This window comes from Caretta caretta, chromosome 6 (assembly GCF_965140235.1).
Source record: "Caretta caretta isolate rCarCar2 chromosome 6, rCarCar1.hap1, whole genome shotgun sequence".
NCBI classification, from domain to species: domain Eukaryota; kingdom Metazoa; phylum Chordata; order Testudines; family Cheloniidae; genus Caretta; species Caretta caretta.
In genome coordinates, this window is record NC_134211.1 from 56732611 (window position 1) to 56760049 (window position 27439).

General features: G+C 43.0%; 1 protein-coding gene across 3 annotated transcripts in view; it reads left to right on the forward strand.

Annotated features, from left to right (window-relative positions):
• PRDM11 (PR/SET domain 11) overlaps positions 1-26537 on the forward strand; it is a 60783-nt gene extending 34246 nt beyond the window's left edge. Inside the window, exons 6-8 of one of the 3 annotated variants that reach the window (XM_048853404.2) lie at positions 12180-12367; positions 15860-16510; positions 17311-26537. In XM_048853404.2, coding sequence (XP_048709361.1) covers positions 12180-12367; positions 15860-16510; positions 17311-19475 — 3004 coding nt within the window. In that variant the 3' untranslated portion in view covers positions 19476-26537. Of the gene's footprint in view, positions 1-1536; positions 5628-12179; positions 12368-15859; positions 16511-17310 lie in introns of those variants that run through there. The other 2 variants (XM_048853408.2, XM_048853409.2) reach the window with 2 other exon arrangements.
• Positions 26538-27439: the final 902 nt, after the last annotated feature.

Genomic DNA, 27439 nt, shown 5'->3' on the forward strand with positions numbered 1-27439 from the left:
ATTGTGGGCTTCTTATCCAGTGGTTTGAGCGTTCAGTGCAAGTAATATCAATAGAAAGGGCATCTTAATGATTTGTTTTCTTTCCTGAAACAGAAGATTGACTCTGCTTTTTAGTTACGCTTCTTATAGTGAAATTCACTAACTCCTTCCAGCTCTGTAGGCCTAAATTGCTTTCTACTCTGTGTTGGTTTGGTTTGTTTTTTTGCCTTTACTTATGAATTTCTCTGTGTGGATGTGGCACTTGCTTTGCTGTAAGCCTATGGAGATATGAAGTAGGGAAGGAGGGATATCTGTTATTCTGGAAAGTAGACTAAGTATAGTTTCACTCTTGGTGTTCTCCCACCATGTTCTGTCTCTTCCCTTAGTGCTCTACCAGTTAACGTTGTTAATAGAAATGCAAGGACAGAATACTAGCACTGGCAAAGTGAGGCTCAGTCAGGGTGTGTCTATACTGCAAAGAAAAACCCATGATGCTGAGTCTCAGAACCTGGGTCTAGTGACTCAGGCTCACAAGCCTCAGGCTGTGGGGCTAAAAATAGCCGTGTAGACATTCCTGCTTGGGCTGGAACTTGGGCTCTGAAACCCTGTGGGGGGGATGATCTCTGTTTTTCTGTGCAAGATAGACATGCCCTTAGATAACTCCTTGTGCCTACCTTTGGAAATCAGTAATCTATCTTTCAGAATCAGAAGGGTAATGTGCACATTTATATGGGGTTTCTAGCCTTTATCATCCAGAGGTTCACGTCTTAACTGATAGCCTTTTTCAAAATAGTTCATATGTCTGTGTGAGAATATCAGTCGGTAGCTAGAAGTATAAGGCATTATCATTATATTTGTTGTACATATGCCCATGAACAGGGTTATCACGAGATTTTTATTGCAATCAGTGTCATTACAGTGAAGTGGGGTTTTCTTTATGTGGCTATTTTTCCCCCTGCAACAGTCTAACATACCTAATTAACTTGGGGTCTTGTTGTTTTAAAGCAGCATTACCAAATTACATCCCTTGGCACCAAACCAAAAATATTGCAATGCAAGTCAAATTTGGCAAGGACCAGGTGCCATTATATAAAATATAATATAAGCAATAGTACATGACTAGGTGTTTGTCATCAGATATCTACACATCTCTGGTGAGTTTTGACACTAGCCTGAAGGCCAGCTGTCTTAATTTAACCAGAACATGCAATTTTTCTTATTTAGCCGTGCTTTTGGAGAAGGTAGGTCATCACTATTGTTTAAAATTATTTTAGTTTCTGGTAACAAATCCTGACCCATGTGGTTATACTCGATAACCTCTCAGGTTGGATCCCTCCTCAACTGATTGGGTTCCTTCACATTTGTTGCTCAGGTGCTAATATTTGCTTTACATGGGCAAGCACGTTTAAGTTATGCACCAAAAACTGTATCTGGAGGCTTGTCTCTAACGCTCGGATAGTGAAGAGAGAGCTTTCCAGCTGCTCTAAGATCTCTTGAAACAAGTCATGGGAGAGAAAGTTTTGCCATAATAATTTGCACTTCTTGTTCTGTTTAAAGCTGATGAAGATGAGGAAATGCCAGGCCCCTCACAGGAGCACCACTTCTCATCACTGCAGAGGGATGGTGAAGAAGCCAGCCAGCTCTCTGGGCCTTCTCTCCTCCGCACGTCGTCTTCATCTGATCAATCTGAAGCTACCAACCAAAGGCAGGAAGTGCAGCACTTGTCCCCACATGCCCAGTCATCCTACCAACCCCCTCACCCACGCACCAGGAGTCCGCCCCTTTCTAGCTTCGATCGGCAACTACTCCATTCCCACACCCAGCAGACAGACCTGTTCAGGCAGTTCTGCCAGGAGCTGGTGGCTATCCACAGAGACATGGCGGACAGCATGCATGTGATTGGTCAGAGGATGACTGACCTGACTGGGCAAGTCAGCCAGATGTGCCAGACCCTGACAGAAATCCGTGATGGGGTCCAGGCTTTTCATAGGGTGCAGGACCCTAATGCCACCCCAAGGACTATCCTGCAGGCACCCTGCTCAAGGAACCCATCTGAGCCCCATGCAGAGTCCAACCAAAGCCCCCCAAAGCAGCCTGCTCCTGCACGGACTACCAGGTCACAAAAGAGAAAACACCATTTTTAATCTGCTTCATGTTAAATAAAAGAAGGGAGGTCCATCCTGAGCTGTTGCGAATTCACAGGGCCTCCACCCAAGGATCAGTATTACATGGTGAGGAGCAGCAGGCCCCCCTTACCTGTAAAGCAGAGTTATGGCAGCTGAGTAGTAGGCCTGGCCCGATGGACTGACAAACAGGTGTCTCAAGCCTTTTAGAACCTGGATTGTAGGGAAGTTAAACCTCAATTCTTTTGTCTTGTAGCTATTTCGAGCCATCAGGGCCCCCTGTGCTTAAGTGCTCTAGAGGCTGAGAGATGCAATTAGACTGATTTCTTTGATCTTGGAGGATGCCTGTGAAACATTATTAGGGCAACATATTTGCAAACTTCCTTTAAAAACCAAACCACAAAATATCCCAGCCTCTTTCCTCCCACTATTATCCTGCAAATTGGCATATGTGCTATGCAGATTCTTAACTAAGTGATGCATCATTATAGCTTTAAAGGCTGTAATTGCTCATTAGTTTATCTTGTGCTCTGCAATAATGGGAGATCAGGGCTTACTGTAATAATTATATGCAGCTTTGGGAATGGGGATATAAAAGTGCAAATGCTGAGATGGGAAGAAAGTAGATGCAGAGAGAACCTCCCACCCACTGCAACTTGGGAGAGACTGTCCAAGCATTGTTTGACACGGAGGATGGTTCTCAATGTCCACTGAGAGTAGGATAAGAAGTAATCCAGTTTAGTTTGCAGCAGAGGAAAATTTAGCTTAGATATTAGGAAAAATGTCTTAACAATAAGGATAGCTAAGCACTTGAACAGGCTTCTAAGGGAGATAGTGGAATTCCCAGCACTGGAGGCTTTTAAGAAAAGGTTGGATGATCACCTATCTGGGATGGCCTAGGTATAATTAATCCTTCCTTAGCATGGGAGGGTGGACTAGATGACCACTCCGTCCTCCCATGATTCCATAAAACCCTCAAAGATGTGGTGTTGCACTTGCCCAGAACCCTGCAGTATTGCACGCACTTGCACAGCAGGGTTTAATCCATCTATTTCCTTGAGTGTATCTGAGGCTCTGTCTGCACGTCACGGTCAGGGTTAAACATGGCTAGTATTTGTAGTGTGATTGTGGCCAAACAGGGTTGCACCATGTTCCTTTCTGGCGTGTTATAACCTCTGTTGTTTTTGTGCACCAAAAAATGTGCTAGGTATTCTACAGAAACAAGTAAAGACATAGTGCCTGATTCCGATCTCATGTACACTAGTTTTACATCAGTGTAATTCTATTGACTTCAGTGGAATTATTTACAATGGGGTATCTTAGGGCAGAATTTGAGGCATAGTCTCTTCCCTGAAGAGCTTACAATCTAAATTTCCTGATAGATATCTAAGCTAAAACCTCAAACACTTTGTTTCTGTCCAGACAAGCGAGAACGATGTTTCAGCATTTTAAACTTTGTTGTTGTCCTAGGCTCCCTCTGCCTTTACATGTATAATCTTGGTTTTGAAACTGCCTTTTAGCACCCTCATCCGACCCGGCTACAACACACCTTGTTGAGTTGAATCCGCACAGCAGTTTTTTCACAACACAATTGGGTGTTACCCTGGTTTCCACATCCTCATCTGTCATGCCACCTCAGACCCCAGAAACATCTGGCCAGTTATCCCTGTGTGCCAAGAGGACATTCGCGCAGAGCAGCACCAGCAGCTTGTGAGCCTGTGCTCTCTGGGATGTCCTACTGTTCATAGAGCTGGGTAACAGGAGAATTTTCCAAACTGGAGACACGAACAGACTTGGGGGGTTCACATCTACACACGAGTGTTACTACCTGGTTGCACAGAGACAGCACATGTTCTCCTAGATCTCTTGAAATGGTGACACAAGGTTAGCTGCCACAGTTACTAACTAAGTACTAACCATGTTGAGTATGTGAACACAAATCTGGTTTAGAGCCAGCCTTGTCACAAGCCAATTGCAAATTCAGCTAAAGATTGCGTAGGCAAAGCCTTAGTGGACAGGGAACTCGGACAGCACAATATGTGAGACCTACTTTACTGTTCTGAAACTGTTAAGAGTGTTTTCTTCTTTCAGCTGTTTGCCATTTCTCTTCTAAAATATACTGTGAGAATTGTCTAAAATACTTCAGTTCAGTGTTACTGCAGTGGTTGAGCCATTCCTGGTGTGTGTATTTTTATTTTACTGTCCTAATACAAATAGGTTAAATTTTAATTGCTTGAGAAAGCGCTCTAGTTCAAGAAAGCCAAGGTCTGGTGAGGAGAAAACCACCTTTCTTCTAGGAATTAATCAACTTTGGATCTCATAGAGGAATTTCCCCAGAGCATCAAGGCCAGAGCAGGGCAATGCTTGCTTTCCTTTCTATTAGTCTGCCATTTTGCTTCAGTTGCAATATTTGTATTCTGTAGAAAACTACTCTTTTTGGTTTTTATGGTGGGGGAATGTATTTGGTCTCGGCTGAGGTTGGAGAAACTTTTCTAATGTGGCTTAAGGAGAAACTGAGAAATGGCAAATGTTTTAAAAAGCTTGTATGAGTAAATATGGTGCTACTGCTGAATATTATTAGTAACATTCTTAGTTTATATTTATTATAATATTTGGTCCATGCCAATGTCTTGTTGATATAACTGCAAGATTAGCCCCACTGGTTATGTTGTCCTTGGGGAGCTGCCATGGGAACTCTTAGAGCTAGACAATGGAGGCCTCAGCTCTGCAGCTGGTAGGCATCCACAGTTCCCAGTGACATTTATGGTGGTTATGGGTACTCAGAATGTTTTAGAATAAAGCCCTTAATCTATAGAAGCACTTAAAGAGCGATGACCGTCAGAGGTGGTTCTAGTCCTTTGGGGGCCCTAAGCAAGAATAATTTAGGGGCACTCCATTACCTCTTACTGACTCCCTAAAAATACTAACTGCATTATTTCTGCAAACCAAAAAATGTACCAACACAACACATACTAATATGCTTGTTAAAATCTCCACATTAAATAAGATGAATAGTATTTTGGGGGTAATACTAAATGGGGGGCCCCCGTTGAGCTGCTTGGGGCCCTAGGCATTTGCTTAGTCTCTTTATGTCTGGAGCCACCACTGATGACCCTGTTTTCTGTTCTGCTAATGGGACAGCCTAAAGCGCAAACCCCTGAAACATCAGGGCTCAGGGGATTGCTGACGAGAAAGGGCCACATATTATAAAATCCAATGACTAGATTAAGTGATATCCCTGAATTTCCTCTGTGGGGTATTACTAATGGGCCCAGTTCCCGGTGGGAATTGTCTGCCCTTGTAGACCCTCAGTGAAATGGTTGCTTTGTACTGTCTTGCAAAGGGCACTTCCTCCTGTGCACATCACACTGACTGGTGGTGGAAGCCTGAGAAACAAAGTGCCCGTGTTGAAGCATATTACTGTGCTTACGCCAGTATTTCCATTTCTTGTATATGCTGGAAAAATATTTCTTTAAAAGTATTTTGTTAAATAAATTACAATAAATATATAACACTTTTAACACACATGCTTGTTGGGTCATTTGTCCTTCCCACTCCATCTCTGCCTGGATTTGTGCCAGGGAGCTAAAGTTAAAGATCTGGTGTATGCAGCCATCTCAGAAGCCACATCCATTTGCTGTCTGACATTCCCAGACATCCCAGGGCTGCCAAATGTCACAAACCTGGAGTGACACACGAGCCTTTGGCAGCCCTGTCGCTTGTGGCTGGGCTGCAGGTAGGCACCTCCTGTGGCCACTGAAATGGAGGCAGCAAGCTGCTGCTGTTGTTCCTGGGTCTGCTGTGGCGCCTGCCTTCAGGCAGCCAGGTGGGCTTCTCTCTTCCCTCCCCTCGGCTTCTCCTGGCACCAGACCAGCACAGAGCCCCCAGGGAGGAGATAGTGCAGGTAAATGGGGGGAGACAAAGAGAACAGGATTAGGGAGGCTGAGGGGAGAGGGGCAGAATGACTGAGGTTCCCCCACAACAAACCTTTTCCAGGGCTTCCCAACTGTTCCACAACACACACACCCGGCCCTCCAGTGGCCTGTGGCTCTCTCCAATACTTGAATCTCCACTGGGTCCCCTTGTTCCATCCAAATCCCCCTTACTTCTGAAGTGTGTGAGAAATAGCTACATCAACCACCCCTGAGCAGGGAGACCTGAGAGCTTCTTGGCCTCTGGGAGTCCAGAGTCAGCTGTAAGAGAGAAGCGGCGTAAAGGGAATACAGAATAGCGTTTAGCCACTAAATGGAAAGCACATACTGCAGGGCCAGCTTCTGTGTAGCTAGGATCACTGCTGCTGCCCGCTTGCCTCTCCAACAGCTAAGGAATCAATTCCAGTCAATACACACCAGCAAGAGCGGCAGGCTCCCATGTCTCTGGGCAGTGCAATATCTGAACAGTGCTGTCGATCTGAGACCTGGCATTTTGCTGGGTCGGAATAGACTGGGCAGAGTCCTTGTCAGCATTTGAAGAGGAGTTTACTATGACTTTACACTTTGGCTTCTCTGTCCCAGGGCATAGGACAGCTGGGAGACTTTATGACCACTGTGAGAGCTAAAATTCATTATTTTCACTTTACCCCGTAATCTGCAGGTACCTCTTCAAAACCCGAAGCAATTGCAGATGGATGGGTTTGACTGAGTCACATGTCTATGGTCACCAGTATCCCTCTCCTTTTGGAACCTCACCTCACTAATATTGCTGGGAAACAGCCTTAAGGTCTTGTCAGAAATTGTACCAGTGTCTATGTCTTCACGAGAAATGCTGCAGTGCTACAGCTGCATTGCCCTAGCACTTCAGTGTAGATGCTCACTCCCATGCCAGGAGGAGCTCTCCCATCACTGTAGTTACTCCATCTCCCTAAGAGATGCTAGCTAGATAACACCGGTGGTTAGGTTGGCTCAACTATGTAACACAGGAGGGGGGATTTTTCACACCCCCTGAGCATTGTAGCAGGGTCAACCTAACTTTTGAGTGTAGATATCGTTAAATTGCTTCAACCCTGTCATGTAGACAGTCTTAAATTGGTTTGAGCACCTTAGGCAGTGTCTACGCCTAAAACGTAGGTTGACCTAGCTACATCACCCGGGGATGTGAAAAAATTTGCCCCCATGAGAAATGTGGTTGAGCTAACTTAAGCCTTAGTGTAGACACCACTAGATTGGTGGAAGAATTCTGTCGACCTAGCTACCACCTCGCTACAGTGATGGAAAAACCCCTCCTGCTGCTGTAGCAAATGTCTACAGTATGATGCTACAGCTGCAGCACCGTAGCTATGCCACTGCAGTGTAGACGTAGCCTTACATCAGTTTTAAGATGATTCAATACTGTTCAAAGGCACTCTTAAACAAATTCAGAAATCCCTACACAATGGGGTTGTACTGATCTTAACTACACCAGTTCCTAAACAGGTTGAATTAAAACAGTGTAATTTGTATGTGTAGACCAGGCCAAAGACACTGGTTAATTGCTAGGTGGTTAACAGCTGGGAACTAACCATTTTCCAAAGTAGGTATGGGCCACTAGAGAGCTGTCTGCACAGGAGCAGGGAAGGCTGGGAGATTGGCTTCAGTAAGGTCTTCTGGGAAAATGCAGAATCACCTAGCCTTTCTTCCCAGCCAGGAATTGGTGAAACACTGGAATGCGTTACCTAGGGAGGTGGTAGAATCTCCTTCCTTAGAGGTTTTTAAGGTCAGGCTTGACAAAGCCCTGGCTGGGATGATTTAACTGGGAATTGGTCCTGCTTCGAGCAGGGGGTTGGACTAGATGACCTTCTGGGGTCCCTTCCAACCCTTATATTCTATGATTCTATGAATTCTCTGATCACAGAATGTAGGAATGGAAGAGAGCTCAAGAGGTTATCTTAATTCAGTCCCCTGCATTGAGGAAGAACAAAATATTATCTATTCTAGACCATCCCTGACAGGTGTTCGTCTAACTTGTTCTCAAAAACCTCCAATGATGGAGATTCCACAACCTCCCTACATAATTGGTTACAGTGCTTAACTACCCTGACAGGAAGTTTTTCCTAATGTCTAACGTAAATCTCCCTTTCTACAATGTAAGCCCATTGCTTCTTGTCCTGTCCTCAGGGGATAAGGAGAAAAATTTGTCACCTTCCTCTTTATAGTAACCTTTTAGGTACTTGACTGTTACCATGTCTCTTCTCCAGACAAACCCAATTTTTTCAATCTTTCCTCATAGGTCATGTTTTCTAGACCTGTATTCATTTTTGTTGCTCTCCTCCGGACTTTTTCCAATTTTTCCACATCTTTCCCAAAGTATGGTGCCCAGAACTCCAGTTGAGGCCTTATCAGTGCTGAATAGAGTGGAAGAATTGCTTCTCGTGTCTTGCTTTCAACACTCCTGCTAATACATCCCAGAATTATGTTCGCTTTTTTTTGCAACAGTATTACATTGTTGAGTCTCATTTAGTTTGTGATCAACTATGACCCCCAGATCCTTTTCTGAAGTACTCCTTCCTAGGCAGTCATTTCACATTTTGTATTTATGCAGTTGATTATTCCATCCTAAGTGTAGTACTTTGCATTTGTTCTTATTTAATTTCATCCTATTTATTTCAGACTGTTTCTCCCAGTAGATCATTTTGAATTCTAATCCTATCCTCCAAAGCACTTGTAATCTCTCCCAGCTTAGTATCATCTGCAGACTTTATAACAGTACTCTTTATGGCATTATCCAAATCATTGATGAAGATATTGAATAGAACCAGGCCCAGGACAGATCCCTGCAGGACCCCACTGGATATGCCATTCCAGCTTGACTGTGAACCATTGATAAATGCTGAGTATGGTTTTCCAAATAATTGTGCGCCCACCTTGTAGCAGATTCGTCAAGGCTACATTTCCATAGTTTGCTTATGAGAAGATCCTATGAGACCGTATCAAAAGCCTTACTAAAGTCAGGATATATCACATCTTCCACTTCTCCCCCATCCACAAGACTTGTTACCCTGTCAAAGAAGATACTAGGTTGGTTTCATATGATTTATTTTTGACAAATCCATGTTGACTATTACTTGCTAGGTACTTACAAATTGATTCTTTGATTATTTTTCCAGGAATCTCCCTTGCCATTTAACCATGCTGCCAGTTCCAGTGTTTTCCCCCCCTCCTCTCATGGTTCCCACCTCAAGGGGACATTCAGTGACAATATAATTTTAAACTTGTGAAAGGAAATACTTCTTTACAAAATGCATAATGAATCTGTGGAACTAATTGCCACAGGATATTATTGGCTAAAAGCTTGGTAGGATTTTAAAAGTTTAGTTATATGGATGAGAACATCCACATTTACATTAGATTGGAAAAATATAAGGGATACAAAGCCTCCTGCTTTAGGGTTTAAACCAACCACTAATTGCCCAAGGCTAGGAAGAAATTTACCTATGGGCAGATTATCCCAGAACTGTCCATTATGGGGTTTCTTGCTCCTTCCTCTGAAGAATTCAGTACTGGCCACTGTCAGGCAGCCTGAACTAGATCCACCACTGGTTGGATCCACAATAGCATTTGCTGTATTTCTCTGTATTTCAGACATACACACCACTAGTTCCCGGTGTGATGGAAGGTCAGGAAATGGCAGTCAAGGTAGGTTATATTGGAAGCTGGGCTGGGAAGAAACAGTGTGCAGCCAGCACTGTACCTGGGAGGGGAAGCCAGGCTGGCAAAAGAAAAGTGGGTGGGAATTGTGGGTCCTTACTGTACCTAAGGATCAGGCAGAAAATTTGAGAAGTTTGGGGGGTTGGCAGGCATAGTAAGCCATGTAACAGGAAAACGTGGCTTTAACATTATCTTGTTCTTGTGTGACCTAATAGAAAATGTTACCAGTTCACTCTCACACAAAGCTGAACCTTACTGAATTCTCAAAATCTCTATGACAAATCTAGTTATTGGGCACATACAACATTATCCTGCCCTACAAGATACTATCCTATAAATATCAGTGTTGTTGGCTACTGGGTTGAACCGTGCACATTCTGTAAAGTATGAATGCCTTTGTGGAAGTTGTTAAATATCTAAAAGTAATTGTGCTTGTGTAGAGGAGCAGACTCATCTCATCAACGTTCTCACTCAACTGGGAGGCTGGGGATGAAGAGTAGCTGGAGAATCAGGCCTTAACTGTCACTGGAACATTTCCGTACTTTTGCTTGTGCTGGGGCAAACGTTCCCTGCACTCACTTATGCTGCTCAGGTGGACTAACCATGGAACAGATCATAGCGAAGCAGCATATCTCCTGGGTGCTCTAGGCATTGTTTTTTGAATGCCTGAATAGGTCAACACAGACATGACATCTGATGCACAAGCACAATCCCTAGTAGCCTCCTTTCCAGTGCTACGTTGCTGTGAATGAGGGCTCACTTTTTCTGACATATTTATAAAAGGCTAATTAAAAAGTCTCGTAGGCTGTTCGTATTATTTTGCTGGTGGGAGTGATAAAGGCTGTTGTTTGCATAATTACTGATGACTATAGACCATTGTGGGTACTGTGTGTAGCACAATAGTATATAAAACATAGCTGATTACAGTCAAACGGGCAGTTGGTTAACACTAAAACCAGAGCTGATTGAAACTCATGCTGTTGGAGGCTTTGCAAACCTGTTTCTTGTATTTACAAAACTTGATCAAGTTTGTGAACTTTTCCCCCTGCAATTTTGTGTGTGTGTGAGAGAGAGAGAGAATGTGAATTCAAGGAAAAATATACACATTTCTCTATCCAAAAAGAAGTTGTGCTTTGAATTAACAATGATTCATACAAGGCACAACGGAAGGAGATTGTAGAAGGAGGCATAATGGCTGCTCTCCCATACTGACATTGGGGTGATTGTGACATGGAGCCTTCAAAGCTGAAGAGAAGAGGAGTAAGAAGGGGAGAAGATGTTGTAAATTATAATAAATATATAGTTTTCAAATAGCATCAACCAGTTTTATATGCACAGTATTCGGGTTCTGCTTCTAGTCCTCTATGCCTACAAAAAGTACTTAAGCAGCAATGGATAGGACCCTTATGGCTTACAGGATGCCTTTCTTTCCTCCTCCAAGATGAAGAAAAGGAGGTGCTAGCCTGACTATTCTATTCTAGACTATTCTGACTATTCTATACTCTAAATCTGTATATTATCGAGATGCATGTAGAGGATGGGTTGACTAGCAAGATTAATTTCCATGTTCCCACTGCGCTGAAATTGGGCTTCTGGAGAACAGGAAAAAAAAAATCTCATTGTTGAACTTCGATCTTTCAATCAAAAGTCATTAGCAGGTCGTTAGCCTGTGTTATTGGATTTCAAGCATTTTGAGTTTCTCTACACTGTATTCTTTTGTACTGGATACCAATGAAACTGCACACGTGCAAAAGCCACCAGTGTAGATGATCTCTCAGTTTCCTAGACTGCAATTCAAAATGTTTGGCTCATGCACTCATCATCAGCCACCATGATCTTCCCCCTTTTGAGTACCCAGGTACTGCTTAACCAGCAAGAGAGAAGCTAAGAAATATGGCTTATCTTGAAGGGTCAAATGGTGTTTGAGCAGCTGTTGGTGGGAGGCCAGGATTGGTGGGAGGCCAGAAGGTTCTGTCATTTCCAAGACTCCTGGGGTGGAACAGGGGGTCGCAGAGTCCAGGAAGACCAGAGTCCAGGAAGTCACCAATTCTGTTTAACACATTTTAGGCAAGAAAAATGTCAAAGGTGAGTGTGTGCGTCACAAGCACTAGCACTGATAGTCCTTCATACAGCATGTATATTGTTACATAATAGAAGTAGTAACAATTGTTACAGTAATAGAAGTAGTAACCTCCCTTCCCAGGCTGAAACAGCTGCCACAGACTCAAGAACCTGTTTAATAGTCCTTAGATATCCCTGTTCGTATTCTTGTATCTATACACTGACATATCATTGTCCATAATTCAATGTTATCCAATCTTGCTGGTTCTGTGGCTGTCTTTGAAGATCGTTCTGGCATGACTGTGGATGTGTCTCAGTTGACTTTGATAAGAAAGGGAGGGGGCACACCTCCACTGAAGTTTATGATTCAAGCCTACTTTATCCTCTCCCTCAGGTATGTGGTCATATCCCGAGAGGAGAGGGAGCAGAATCTGATGGCCTTTCAGCATAGTGAGAGGATTTACTTCCGAGCCTGTCGGGACATCCGGCCTGGGGAGAGGCTGAGAGTCTGGTACAGTGAGGATTACATGAAGCGGTTGCATAGTATGTCCCAGGAGACAATCAACAGAAACCTCACAAGAGGTGAGTTCCTTCCTTCACATCATCCCTTTTTTCCCTGTCTGTGATCAAGCTTTGTGCACCAAGTGCTTTCGATCGAAGGCATAATATAAATAAATAATACTCAACCTCTATATGGAGTTCTGAACTTCTATAACCAAAGTCCACTGAGTGCAGAGTCCCTCCTGCCTGGTTCCCTGGGATAGATATGAGTTTAAAAAAACCCACATGTTTTGGAGTGAAGGATCACAGAAGGGCATTTTCACTTCATGTACTGTAAGAAACTGAAACAAAGCACTGGGATCTCAGAGCTTTCCCTCTACAAGGCTCTCTTTTCTGAAGGCTGCTGAGCTGGTGGCTCTCTGAAGACCATAGATTCCAAGATCAGAAGGGACCATTGTGATCATCTAGTATTTGGATGGCTCTGTGTGCATGTGAAAGGGATGTTTCCTTGGTGTGTTTTGTATATGTCTGCTTTCCTGACATAATTTCTCTCTTTCTTCAGTGAGTCAATTTGGGAATATCACTGCATTGGCTAGAGGCTCATCAGACATACAGCTTTACATGTCTTATAATGCATATGGCAGGCTTTGTAATTGGCAGTGGAATCAGATTATTTTTTCGTTGGATTAGTATTGTTGTCTTATTGCAGGAATAGCCACACTGGAACAAATGAACTGGTCCTGCATTCAGTTGCCAGAGCATTCAGAGATTTAGAGGAAGACAAAAACAAAACAAATCACAAATCCTCTCATGCACCTGATTGTCTGTACAATGCAATGACACAAAGGGGACCAAGGGAATTTATTTGCAAGCCCAGCCACAGAATGGCAGGGCCTCTGAGAGGCAGCCAAACTAAATACAATTTTATAATTAAAAAGCCTATGTGTATTATTGCACAGCTGCTGCCTTGACTTGGTAAAAGGTGTCTTCTGTTAAAACATGGGTAGGGCAGAACCTCCTGGAAGATCTGTTTAGTCTGTCACCCTGGTTTTTACGCATGGGAAATATGGTATATCAATGATAATATTTGGTGAATATGCACTTATTCCATGAACAATTATATTAATAATTGTACTGTATACAAGCTTATGGGGAGTTGCTTTATCCCACACATGTCGCCAGTTGCTCAAACATTTTGAAACTTTCAGAAGATACTAAAGGGAAAGACTATGTCCTGGGTTTCCCACATGTCAGCTGGCAGTTAAGTGATATGCCCCAATGCTTGTCTGAGCCTGAATGCCCATGACACAGGTTCTGGAAATCAATAGCCCTGCCACACAAACACCACACTTGCATTTAGACCTTGGATTTGTATGAATTCAGAGATTAAGTCACAGTGCACATTGGACCAGAGTGAAACTATGTGTGTAGTGGAGAACTGGGTCTGCGTCTCACCATCCTGCTGCATGATCTTGTTTTAGAAGAAATTGAGATGGTTGAAAAGGCCTACCGAGAAACCTGCAGGTATCTCTGGCAGCCAGTCGCTCTCTGCAATGGGCTCGGTATTGCAGAACAGAAATGGAGACGTTGCAAATACTGAGGCCTTGTCTACACTACAGGGGAAATTCGATCTAAGCTACGCAATTTGAGTTACGTGAATAGCTCAAAACCGCATAGCTTAGATCTACTTACCACAGGGTCTACACTACGCGATGTCAATGGGAGATGCTCTCCCGTCAATTCCCCCTATTCTTTTCGATCCAGTAGAGTACAGGGGTCGACGGGAGAGCGATCTGCGGTCAATCTAGCGGCTCTTCACTAGACCCGCTAAATTGACCGCTGATACATCAATCGCTGCTCATCAATCCCCCGGTAAGTGTAGACAAACCCTGAGCATCACTTGCAGACTTTCTTTAGAATTCCCAGATTTTACAGCATCTGCTCTGAGGGTGGCTCTGGAAGGTGCTTCACCTTGCTGATCAGTAGAAAATAGAAATCTTTTAAATAATATTATATTTAGAAGCATACCCAAAGCGTGCACAGTCCTCTACAGCCTGCCAAGTAAAAAGACAGACTTTGTAAAGTCCCAATAAGTAACAAAGCTGCTATTATTTTTCATTTTGTTTTTATCATCAGAGTTTCTGCCTTAAGACCTATTATATAAGGGTTTTTCTTGTGGTTTAATATCTTTATAGGGGGCTGAACCATTTATTTAATTATAAAAGAAGTAGGATCAGTCTTAAGTCACTTCCTTTATTTCTGGCTGCAATCCTCCACTAAAGGGGAAAAAATAAGGTAAAATATTCAAGCCCTTAGAAACGCCCTGGTGAAATGCATTGAAACATAGGCTGTTGTTTTGGTTCATACAAGACAGCAGGTGGGGATACAACCCTAACCTAACAACCTGGCATGAAATTGGTTGTCCAGTCCAGCCCTCCATATAGTGGAATACCCTGAGTGTTTTGAGTCTTGCATCTTTTCTGCATTCTTAGCATTGCTTTCCTCAGAAAGACCCTAGTAACTCCTACACTGTAACTTATGAAAGCATATGAATATGGTTTAAAAACAAAAAATCAGCATAAAGCAACCTCTTGTTTGGGAAGTCACCAGTGCTTGAAGTTATTTACAAGATAGAAGAAAGATGGAAATTGAACCAAACCTATCATCCTTTGAATATCCAGGTAAGGAAATCTGGCTATTCCCTTTGTTTTAAGCAATTAATTATTTGTATAATGTTGCTTTTATTTTTTAATTTTGAATAGCGGCCACATTGTTAGAATCCATTGGGACAAGATAGCTGTCCCAACTTTGGAGGGCATTCACCAGTTTTAGCTGAGTTGGCAACATGTACCACAGGGATTAAGACTGCAAGTCTTTGATCTCTTTGCGCTCTCGTCTCTGAAAGAGCCTCAAACTGAAACAGAATGAAAAGGCCTTCCAAGCTTTCTGTTGTGAAATGGGCAGACTCTGGGGTTCTGATGGAAAACTCTGAATCTCAAGCTTCATGTGTTGTTCACCTGATACCTTTTACCAAGTCAAAGTAGTCACTGTACTTCCAGAAAGGCAATAGGTATTTGGGCCAGAGCCCTGGATTCCACTGTGATCAGTGATTAATTCTGTAGTCTCATTCCAGCACAGGTTGGTTATACCTGTTATGTTCGGCAACATGCCTATAGTTTTTCTTCTCTTAAAAATGTATGGGTCCTAATGTCTTCTTCCACAGTATGCATCCAATGAAGTGAGCTGTAGCTCACGAAAGCTTATGCTCAAATAAATTGGTTAGTCTCTAAGGTGCCACAAGTACTCCTTTTCTTTTTGCGAATACAGACTAACACGTCTGTTACTTTGAAACCTGCCTAGATACTGTCTCTCCATTTTGAAGGCTTGCCCGTTAGTAGAGCTCCTCTTCTTCTGAGTCCTGATTTCCACTGAATTCTTTTAGTTCCCTTATTTGTAATGCAATCAACAAATATGCAGGGATTTGGCCTGCTTTTTTCTTTTCTTTTTAGTTTTGGATTGAGGAATATTTCATAGTTCTCTTTGATGATCCCCACCCCTCACTTTCCTTTCTAGGAGATAAAAAATTACAGAGGGAAAAGTCAGAAAAAAATGTGGAAAATCAAGAGGATATGAGAGGCCCCCTCCAGCTCACCACGTTAAAGCAAGGGAAGAGCCCCTACAAGCGCAGCTGTGATGAGGGGGAATCCCACACCCAGATGAAGAAAAAGAAGATAGATCTCATCTTCAAAGATGTCCTGGAGGCTTCCCTAGAGTCAGCAAAGCGGCAAGAGCACCAGCTAACAACAAGCACACCCCTTTCCATTAGAAAGGCATCCAAATACCAGGCCGAAGACATCTTTGAAAGGTGTGGAGCTGCCGTTCGACATAGCTCCCCAAACTTTAGCAGAAACCAAAATGAAGGTGAATGGAAGGTCCCCCATGGTTCCTCTTACAGTGCGGCCAAAGAGATGGGCCTCCTTGAAGATGAAGATGAAGAGCCTCTGTCACTCAAGGCAGAAAGCCCAACTGAGCTATCGCTAGCATCGACTCAAGGCAACTCACATGAAATCCCCACAACTTCCTTCTGTCCCAATTGCATACGATTGAAGAAGAAGATCCGTGAGCTGCAGGCTGAGCTAGACATGTTGAGATCTAGCAAGTTACCTGAGCCGCCTCTTGTACCACCTCAGGTACCCGAGCTCCAAGAGTTGTCTGACCCCACAGGTAAGTCATGCAGAATTAGAATGTTCTTCAAACCCTGCTTAAGGAGAGTAATGGAGTTACTATCTGCTGTGTATGTCTAAAATGTTTTACTCTGAATATTATGAGGCAAGCCTTGTTTTATGGAAGCCTGCTGAATAGGTTTTGTAGGGGGAAGAAGCAGTTGCTGTGTGTAGAATAGGAAGACATGGTTTGGGGAAGATTCTGTAATGATGACATGCTCTATTTGTTTCTATTGTAATCAATATGCTGTCAATAAAAAAACGGAATTCCATTGCAGCTGGTTTGTTTGCTGTATTCTTGACGCATTCTTTTTTTTCCAGCAGAAGCACCAGGAAGCTCTGCTTGAAAGTCTGAATGACTTGAAATGCTGAGTCTGAAATATACTAGCTCACTGCATGTGTATAAAGCATAATGAATTCTTTGCCTCCTTTGGAAGCATTCATTGTTCACTCTATGGCCTTAATGCAAGCGTGTGTCCCTTTCTGAAGATGTTTCATTTCCTCCAGGAACTTAGTGACTTTCTCTCCCAAAGCAGTATGTGGTTTACCTTATACATTGCGCTAGTGGCCAAAATGTCATACCATTTCTTTTTGTCCAAGGTGGCCTGATGTGTAAGATTTATACGAGAACTATGTTGATTTTTCTTTCAAAAATTGTATTCAGAGGACCAAATTCTACTACCGGTGTGCAACCAATGAAGGGTAGAATTTGGGCCAGTTGTTCAGACAATATTCTGTGTTATCTTTTGAATGTTTGCTGCATCTCTGAACTTTGTAAATATCTTTTCTTTTTCTTTTAAGCTTCTGAAAGCATCATCTCTGTTCCCACAATCATGGAGGATGATGACCAGGAGGTGGACTCTGCTGATGAATCAGTGTCCAATGACATGATAGCTGCAACAGATGAGCCTTCAAAGATGTCTTCTGCAACTGGTAGGAGGATTCGACGCTTCAAGCAAGAGTGGCTTAAAAAGTTTTGGTTTCTGCGGTACTCCCCTACATTGAATGAAATGTGGTGCCACGTCTGCAGGCAGTACACGGTGCAATCCTCTCGGACTTCAGCCTTCATCATTGGCTCTAAGCAGTTCAAGATACACACTATAAAGCTTCACAGCCAGAGCAACCTTCACAAGAAGTGCCTGCAGCTCTACAAGCTCAGGATGCATCCAGAGAAGACGGAAGAGATGTGCCGAAATATGACCCTGCTCTTCAACACAGCCTATCACTTGGCTCTGGAAGGCAGGCCCTACTTTGACTTTAGGCCTCTTGCGGAATTACTGAGAAAGTGTGAACTCAAAGTGGTGGATCAGTACATGAACGAGGGAGACTGCCAAATCTTAATCCATCATATCGCCCGGGCTCTACGAGAGGATCTGGTAGAACGTATCAGGCAGTCTCCCTTTCTCAGCATCATTCTGGATGGGCAGAGTGACGACTTGCTTGCTGACACAGTAGCAGTTTACGTTCAGTACACGAGCAGCGATGGGCCTCCAGCAACTGAATTCCTGTCTCTTCAAGAGCTGGGCTTTTGTACAACAGATAGTTACCTCCAAGCATTAGACAGGGCTTTTTCCAGTTTGGGAATAAGATTGCAGGATGAGAAACCAACTATCGGTTTGGGAGTAGATGGTGCTAACGTTACTGCCAGCCTGAGAGCCAACTTGTTCATGACCATCAGAAAGACTCTGCCTTGGTTGCTTTGCTTGCCCTTTATGGTACACAGGCCCCACTTGGAAATTTTGGATGCCATCAGTGGGAAAGAACTTCCATGTCTGGAGGAGCTAGAAAACAATTTGAAGCAATTGCTCAGCTTTTATCGTTACTCTCCCAGACTGATGTGTGAGCTGAGAGTCACTGCTGCCACTCTTTGTGAAGAGACAGAGTTCTTGGGAGACATCCGAGCAGTGAAATGGATCATAGGGGAGCAGAATGTCCTCAATGCGCTGATCAAGGATTACCTTGAAGTCGTGGCCCATCTCAAAGATGTCAGTGGTCAGACACAACGGGCGGATGCTTCTGCCATTGCCTTGGCTCTCTTGCAGTTCCTTATGGACTACCAGTCAATTAAACTGATCTACTTCTTGCTGGATGTGATTGCTGTGCTTTCGCGCCTCGCCTACATCTTCCAAGGTGAATACCTCCTTGTGTCACAAGTGGATGACAAAATAGAGGAGGCTATACAGGAGATCAGTAGGCTGGCAGACTCACCTGGAGAGTACTTGCAGGAATTTGAAGAGAACTTCCGTGAAAGCTTTAACGGCGTTGCTGTGAAAAACCTGCGAGTGGCTGAAGCCAAATTCCAGTCAATCAGAGAAAAGATCTGCCAAAAGACCCAGGTAATCCTGGCCCAAAGGTTCGATTCCCGTAGCCGAACATTTGTGAAAGCGTGTCAGGTGTTTGATCTTGCAACTTGGCCCAGAAACACAGAGGAGCTCATGAACTATGGAAAGGAGGATATGGTACAAATATTTGAGCACCTGGAAGCTGTTCCATCATTTTCAAGAGAAGTTTGCAGAGAGGGGATGGACACCAGAGGGAGTTTGCTGATGGAATGGAGAGAACTCAAGGTGGATTATTATACCAAAAATGGTTTTAAAGACTTAATCAGTCACATTTGTAAATACAAACAGAGATTTCCACTCTTAAATAAAATAGTTCAGATCCTCAAAGTCCTTCCCACCTCAACAGCCTGCTGCGAGAAGGGGCGCAATGCCCTGCAGAGAGTGCGCAAAAACAACCGCTCTCGGCTCACTCTGGAACAGCTCAGTGATCTTTTGACGATTGCCGTTAATGGGCCACCCATTGCCAACTTCGATGCCAAGCGAGCACTAGATAGTTGGTTTGAGGAGAAATCAGGCAATAGTTATGCACTGTCAGCAGAAATGCTGAGCAGGATGTCCTCCCTTGATCAGAAGCCGATGCTGCAGAGCATGGACCATGGCTCTGAATTTTACCCTGATATTTAGGAAGGAATGCCTCAAATTCTGAAAGCTGTTGAATAATTTTTTAGTCTATACTCTAAACTTTGATATATTATATAAAATATATATATATATAAATATATATATATATATATAAAACTCACACTGAAAATTAAAAGTTAAGGCGATGTGCGTCTGATAGAAGCTAAGTGGAATTTTAAGAAAGAGACAATATTTGAAATTTACTGATGTCTCCAAACATGGCAGCTGCAGCGTAGGTGGCAACATTTCATTTGTCAGAAGCATGTGTTGGGGCCATACTCTACATGTTCAAACCTAACAATCAATCTATAAGCTAGATGACGGGTCTCTGTCAACCTCCTCCTCACAGTTGTTTTCCTTGTGTGTTTGTGTGCGTGTGCGGTGGCGGGGGGGGTACCCCCCCCTTTCTTTTCATTGTTTAGTCTAGTTATTGAGCCATTTGAGCCATTCACTGATGGCTGTCTGATTTCCAACTGAGCAACTTGTGCATGTGTGTTGGGATCCCTCCCCTGCTCCCCAACTTCACCTTGTTTTCTCGTTTAGAAGTGGAAGCTTTATTCACTTATGCAGGGTGTTGGATATTTTTTTCCCCCTATTTTAAGAACAAATGTATCAGCTAAACTGTGATGCCTGTTTCTCAGTCCTCCCCACTGGTGGGCTGTAGAGTAAGGCAAAGCTTTCAGGTCCCCTTGTGATAACCCCATTACCGGTCAGACATATTATAACAATGTCATGTGCAGACTGTAAGATAGCATAATGGAGAAAGCATGGGGAGTTTTTTGCATTTATATTTTTACATTGTAGGAGATTTAAAAAAATTATACAACTGTTCATTCAGAACCAGGGCTGCTGTGGAAGTGAGATGGCCAATGAGTCAAGACCCATCAGAGGGTGGAGATTTCAGGGCTTAAAAATTATATTCTGATTTACATTATTTATACTCTGTCTTTATAATCATAGATTGTTGTGGTTTTGGTTTTATTTTCTTGAATGAGTGAAAAAACACCTGCGCTAATTCCGTGGCAGGGAATATCAATGCAAGATCTATCTTGGGTTATAATGGTGTGATGATGTCTTTTTAAAGGTTCATGTATTCTCTTGTGACCAAGGTGACATGTTTCACAGCATGGCAGAATGGCGACAAAAGGAAGAAAAATGCTGTACTTCTTCCTGTGAAATAGTTTGTCCTTCCTTGAAAGGGCACAAAGTCCAGCAGAAAGGTGGAAGTAGCACTTTCACCTTGAACTGCAAATGAGTTGTTGTTTTTTTTTTAACAGAATCACACGCTCACACAATTATCGCTTCAGGTTAGAAAAGAAAAAAAAGAGGTGCAAAAACTCCCCAGATGCTAGTGCCTTGCCTTGCTAATGTGATATGGGCAGCACCAATCTGACCAGAGCATCACGGGAGTTGAGACCGTGTTGTCCAGAAGAATCAGGCTGGCATGTTCCCAATTCCCAGAGGGAAACGTCTTGTGCCAAGCTGTGTTGTTTGGAAACATGATGGTGGTGTCAGCAACACTGAACCTTTCCTTTCAACCGCTACCCTTGGTCTTGGTGCTAAGATATCTCTAGAACTGTTGCTGCTAGTTGATAGTTTTTCATTTATATAAATATATATATATATATATATATATAATTATTTTATTTTTAAACTTTTTTTGTTTTTAATGGTGATGTAGCATGTTTTAAATCAGTCTCTCTTGGAGTCACTTCTACTGCCAAGGTTCGCTCACTGTCTTCCCCAACAAAACACACACCACTGCCTGGATCCCGCCACACCGTTCAAACTAATCTGTGCTGAACAGCAGCACACAGGTCAGGTGGAGACATTCTGGCTCAGCTCCTAAGCCCAAGGGAAATGGCAGAACCTGTATGTCTGATGGGTTTAAAAGTGCATCCCGTCTATCCGTACATTACCCCTTATGGGGTGCGTTGAGAAGTGGAGTTGGATACTGTTCGAAGCATTAATTGTGATGACTTACTATGTTCCTTACCCTAATCCTGCCACACATACTATATAGCAAGGATGTTTAGCTGGTCACTTTTGAAAGGGTTAAAATAGACCAAGGAGCCTCTGAATTCAAATAGTGATATGTGGGAGGGAAGCAATCCAGTTTGCAGCACTTAACTCCTTCCTTTCTGCCCCTCCCATTCCCCATACAGTATATGGAATGAGTGTGCTAGTGCGGATGTGCCAGAGTGAGCTTGATAGGTAATGTCTAGTGTACGTCAAAATCACCATTAAGAATCAGGAACTGGAATGTTTCCCCCTGGAATCCCCTTAGAAATCAATAAGTGAGTCAGGTCATGACACTGTTCCATATCAGCACAGGGGAAGGCAATGTAATACCTGGCAAGTGAATAATGGTAATAAACGGCTGAGGTACCTTTCACTCCCAACAAAGCCTTGCATCAGGACGACTTGTCCTCCCAAATGAGGAGAGCTCTAGACCAGAGGCCCAGTGGAATTCTGCAGACTCAAATAGCTCATTGCTTAGCCGTCAGAGGGGAAGCTCTTGCTAGAGGCCCAAGGTGTTCACAGCTCCTACTGGCCTGGGAATTAAAAAACTGCTCGTTGCACTGTCATAATACCATCAGATCAATTTCCTTTGGGGGGCTGTTCTGCCACTTTTTTAAATTAAAATGTGAGAAGATAAAAATTGAATTCCCCAAAAGAACCACTGTGCCACTCCTGAACTCTGAGCGGTAGCCGGACAATGTGAACTGGGATGCTGCAGGGGATTTCTCTTTCTTATGGCACACAGGTATCCAGGAAATCTGCAGCAAAGTGAATGGTAACAGTAGAAAAAGTGCATGATATAGACGGCTCTGAGCATGAGGGAGACTTTAAAGACAGCTTACGCTCTTCCCTTTTTGTGCTCAGCACAAGAACTTGGAAGATCCAAGTTTTCCACACTCCTCACCATGAAAAATCTGTGTATTCTATTTGCAATAGAAATAAGTCATTTGGCATATGGCCCTTTTTCAAACTGGAGCTGCAAACTCTGTGGCTGTCTTTCTGGAAAGGTCCATCCCCAAAACAGTTTTTAAATAGTAGAGCTGACCTGGTCCTTGTTCAAACCAGTGTTAAAGCCACAAAAAAGCCTGTTTACAACCTCTACACTGAGTGTCCTTACTTTCTAATGTTGCAAAAAGGCAGTAAGGTGGGTATCACCAGAGACTGGCTCAAAAGTGACTCTTGTGACCATCACGTTTTTGTTTTCAAATACAATTCATCATTGGTGACATCTCTCATAACAAATTCTCAACAGTAGATTGAAATGTGTATAGGGTTGCTTTCTCTCCATTCTGTCTGCAAAGCAGCGAGGGCTTCTCTTGCAAAAAGTATGCCCCACTTGTGTGTCAGTGATATGAGTGACTCCCAGTGGCTGGATCTGCTGTTTCTGTCAACTGGAAAGGCAAGAGATGCCTAGTATTTAGCTGTGAAAAGCAAAAAGTGTTCAGTCCAATAACTAGCTGAACCACACTTACGGAGATTTATTTCATTATAATCTTTTTAACTGTTGATTGGACAGTTTCTCTCACAGACGAAAGAGGCTGAAATGTGCTGGGTTGTAGTGATGACTGAGGGACAGCAGAGGGTGCCAGTTCACAACATTGGTTGGGTTCCAGTGTAACTGTAGCGGCATCACATGGTGTACTACAGTTCAGAAATCTGATGTTAGATGTAGACATCTTGGACAGATTCCTCCTGAGGTGGGGAGAAGAATGGGATCCGGTTTAAATTATTCCCCTCCTGCTCCATTTTAACCAAGAGGTGATTGTTTTGAATGTGTTGCTCATGGAATCTTGAACGTCTTCAAGAGCAAAGAAAAAATGGGTTTGTTATTCATTGACTGAGCTTTGCCTTTTTTCTTTTCTGTCTTCTTTAAGACAGCTGACCGTGAATGACATGCACTTCTCCAGACCCTTGGTTTTGTAGCCCTTGGGTTTTTTGGTTCCTGAAATCCTACCCTCTTTTTTCTCAGGCTCCTCTACTCCTTTATCCTGCTTGTTGGCAGACGTCCACTAAGCACACAGATGTTTTCTTCTACAGAGCTTGCCAGTGGCTGCATGAAGTCTAGGCCTCCTGGCCACTAGGCTGAACGCAACAGGGACAATCCTAAAGGCACAGGAAACCAAAGCTCTTCCTGTACTAGCAAGAGTGCAAGGATTACTTATGCATGCTACAAGTATCATGCACCAAATATGCAAGAGTGTCCCTAAGAAGGCATTGTCCTGGAATGTTCTTTGCATTAAACCTTGAATTGATCTCTGTGGTATGTAGGTGTACTCCTTGCACGTTTGGTGGTATGGGTTATCAGATGCTGTTCAGGTTCTAAATACATTTCTATCCCACAATGCAAACTCAGCCAGTTCGCCACTGGGATTCTTTGAAATTACATATCTTTCATAACTTATTAATATTGCTATTTGCTCGACCAATGGACAGTTTGCTTGGCAAACATTCAGTAACATCTGCTTTAGCCAGATTCCTCTCCCAACCCCATAAATAGAGGTGGTAAAAGTGAAGAAATGGTACGTTGATCCCCCAACCATTGTACTGTCAATCCAGTAATGCCTATGCAATTCCTGTCTCCCTTGGAGACATGTATAATGTGTGTGCATGTAAGCTAGTGTATGTATACAGTACTTATGCATACAGTCTATATATTGTATATACGCACATCCCAGTACATTTTCACACAGCGTAAGAAATAAAAATCACATGCCTATATATCTATAAATAAAATCCTATATATTTATATATTTCTATGTTTTGAATAGATATAAACCTATAATATAGATATAGAATCAATTGCCCTTGTATAACCCTGGCCCTGTGTTCTAGCGAGAGGTATGTAATACGGAAGACTGAGGACTTCAATACAGCTTTAATCTTATGCTGTGGAGGTCTACATTTGTGTGTATAGGGACTTTGTTGTGGTTAGGACAAGGAGGTTCGTTCCTTGTATGTTAAATAAGGTGCTAAATAAGGCTTGTGGAGCTGTAGTATTGGGACTGTGTCTTGGTGTCTGAGAAAGGTGAACGCCTTTGTCTTCTTTTGGATAAGCATACCATAGCTCCTGTGTACTCACACTTGGGCTGATACATATCTCACCCCTTTATGCACTTTTCTCTGTCTTCATGGAGAGGTTAGATGACCAAGGATCTGAATGCAGTGAAGATGTGGCTTTCTGCTTCACCTGGTTGGCATTCCTTGGTGGCCACCGACATGCAGTAAGCTAGTCCAGCACAATACAGTGGAATTTGTTTATATGTAGTGTATGTCGCACACAGCATCAGCCAATGTTTTAGAGATGAGGTTAGACTAAAACGAGAGCAAGAGAAAATGCAGAGTTGGTGCAGTCCCTCTTGTATAGTCAGAGATGGGAGGAATGATGTATGGAGCGGGAGTAGAACAAAAGAAAATGGACCGTGAGTTAGGAGTGATAAAGATGTGTGTGTTCATTCTGAACTGGGAATCACACCTGTAGCTCCACCAAATTGAGCCATTAGGCCACTTCCCTTACAGTGGACCCAATGAGTGCAACTGCACTGATGCTTCTCGGCGAGTGCTGTGTTTCACCAAGGGCAGCTATTTCTCAGTTGTTAACTCGCCTGACTGATTATCTAGATGGCATTCTTGGTGGAGAAGGGAATTATTTGGTTAAGTGAAGGACACTGTAAATGACACATGATGGACACTTAAGCCAACAGACAAGGTGCATTGACATTGCTGAGTTGAGCCATTCAGGGGGCTCAACCCCGCACCCACTCTCTTGAAAAAAAAAAAACAAAGATAAATATTTTTCTATGACTGGCAGTTCCAGCTTGAGGACTTCTTGGTGGATCCAGGACACAGCTTCCATGGATTGACATTTATAGAGTGTGTGCTGATGTCTGCGCCCCTTTCCCTTCTTCCTCTCTCCACACGAAATTGCTGCTGTGGACAGAGCTGTGCGTATTACACTGGCTTGCCACTTTTAATGTGAGGCAAGGCAGGATGACTAGAGCAGCTTTCCTCTCAAAGGTAATGGATTCATTGCTGCTCCTCCCCGAGAGAGAGAGCTGTTGTAACTTCAACGGAGGAGAATGGAGATTTGGCTTTCCAGCTCCAGAGTCAGCCTAGCAACCACTTAACTTCATATGTTTGTTTTAATTTTTCATCTCTTTTGGGAGGAGGGAGAGTTCAGTGCATTTTAGCTCTGACCATTGAGTGACTAGTTACACTGGTATTGCATTAGCAGATGCTGTGCAGACTTTCCTCATGCAACCTCAATCCCCTGCTATCCTGGGCCTCTCTCTTCAAACAACTCTGATAATCCGCCTCAGTCACAAACCTGCCTTTCCTGAGTCTCTCTGAACTATGACTGCCAGTTGTGCTGAATGGCACCCAGTAAACACATACAGCAGAGAGAAACGAGTACCAGTTCCTCATGGACCTCATGGATGGTTTCCCCACCCCCCATCTTCTCCTGAAAATGCCACTGACATTAAACTCAGTTAGCAAACCAATCCCCAGTCCACATGCTGCCAATAGAGTATTTCCTGCCTGGCATTGGAATCCTTTATGCACTGCACCTCATGTACAGAATGCTCACTGGACTGTGCGGGGGAACCACGTCCCATATGCTGTACTATGTTGTGATTGGAGGGCTATTAGGGTTCCTGTCATTCAGGCATCCTCAGAGACTCATCAACCGTTGTACACAATACATTTTTTGTTTAACTTCCTACAGAAAACAAAGTCTCTACCTTCCCCCACCCAAAGCACAGCCCTGCTGAACTGTTTGTTTCAAACACACACACACACTGAGAGAAAAAATATCTAGAAGTCTATTATTACATATGTATTAATATGTTAATATCACACTTTCAGAGAACGTTAAAATGTTATTACTTTGCAGACTATGCTTTATAGTACCTGTGTGAAAGGACCTAGGACACTGGATACGAATAGAGCTATGTTGATATATCATAGTATGTACACGAGAACTTTCCTTTTGTCATATTATCCTTCTAATGTAAGATGATTGTTAATAAAAAACATTTAAATTTATCAGGTTGGGTTACTTTCTCTTTATTTTATTATTTAAGGCTAATAGAACTTAATTTCCTAAAGGGAGGGACACCTAAACTGCCCCCAAAAGGCCTATTTTGGCAACTTGCTAGGAAGGCACCAATAATTTGCATCCAGTCTATTGCTTCTTGAGGATGGTCAGCAAAATTGCTCCCTTCTGCTGCTGCATCACTTCAGCTATCACAGTCTCTCTGTATTTCTTATATGGAGTGCCCCAGCCTTCCAGTGTTTCTGCTACAGTTGCCTTAATTGTGAGACCTTTATTTCAGTCACACTGGTGCTTTTCCTATGTGTTACACAGTACCCAGCTCAGCTGTCTCCACATATTCACAAAACGTTGGTTGGATTTGGCTTGCAGAACAGAATCCCATTTCAGATTCTCCATGCTTCCAACATAGGGGAGACCAGACTCTCCCACCCTCAAAAGAAGTTTTGTTTTATTTCAGGATGCTCCTTCTTTTAAATTGGTGTAGTTTTTGCATGAAGTTTTTGTTAAGGCCTAATCTACACACAGAGCTGCATAGGGTAAACTAAAGTTGCGATTTTAAACCAGTTCAGTTAAACCAGAGCAACTTTGTGTGTGGACAGTCATATCAGTTAAAACAATTGCTCAAGTTTTTAAATCCATATAAGTGCTTTCACACAGGGGTTTGTAAAGGTTTAACTTAAACCACTTTTTAAACTAAGTGCAAAGTAATGCACTTTGAAGGAAATAATTGCAACTACTCATGCATATTTCTGAGTTCTAAATAGCTGTAACAACTCAGGGCAAGTCTACATAACAAAATTAAGATAACCTAACCTAAGTGACATCAATCTACAGCCACTGCAGTAATTGAATCAGTTTTACAAGTCCACACTACGCTCCTTGTGTTGGTGGT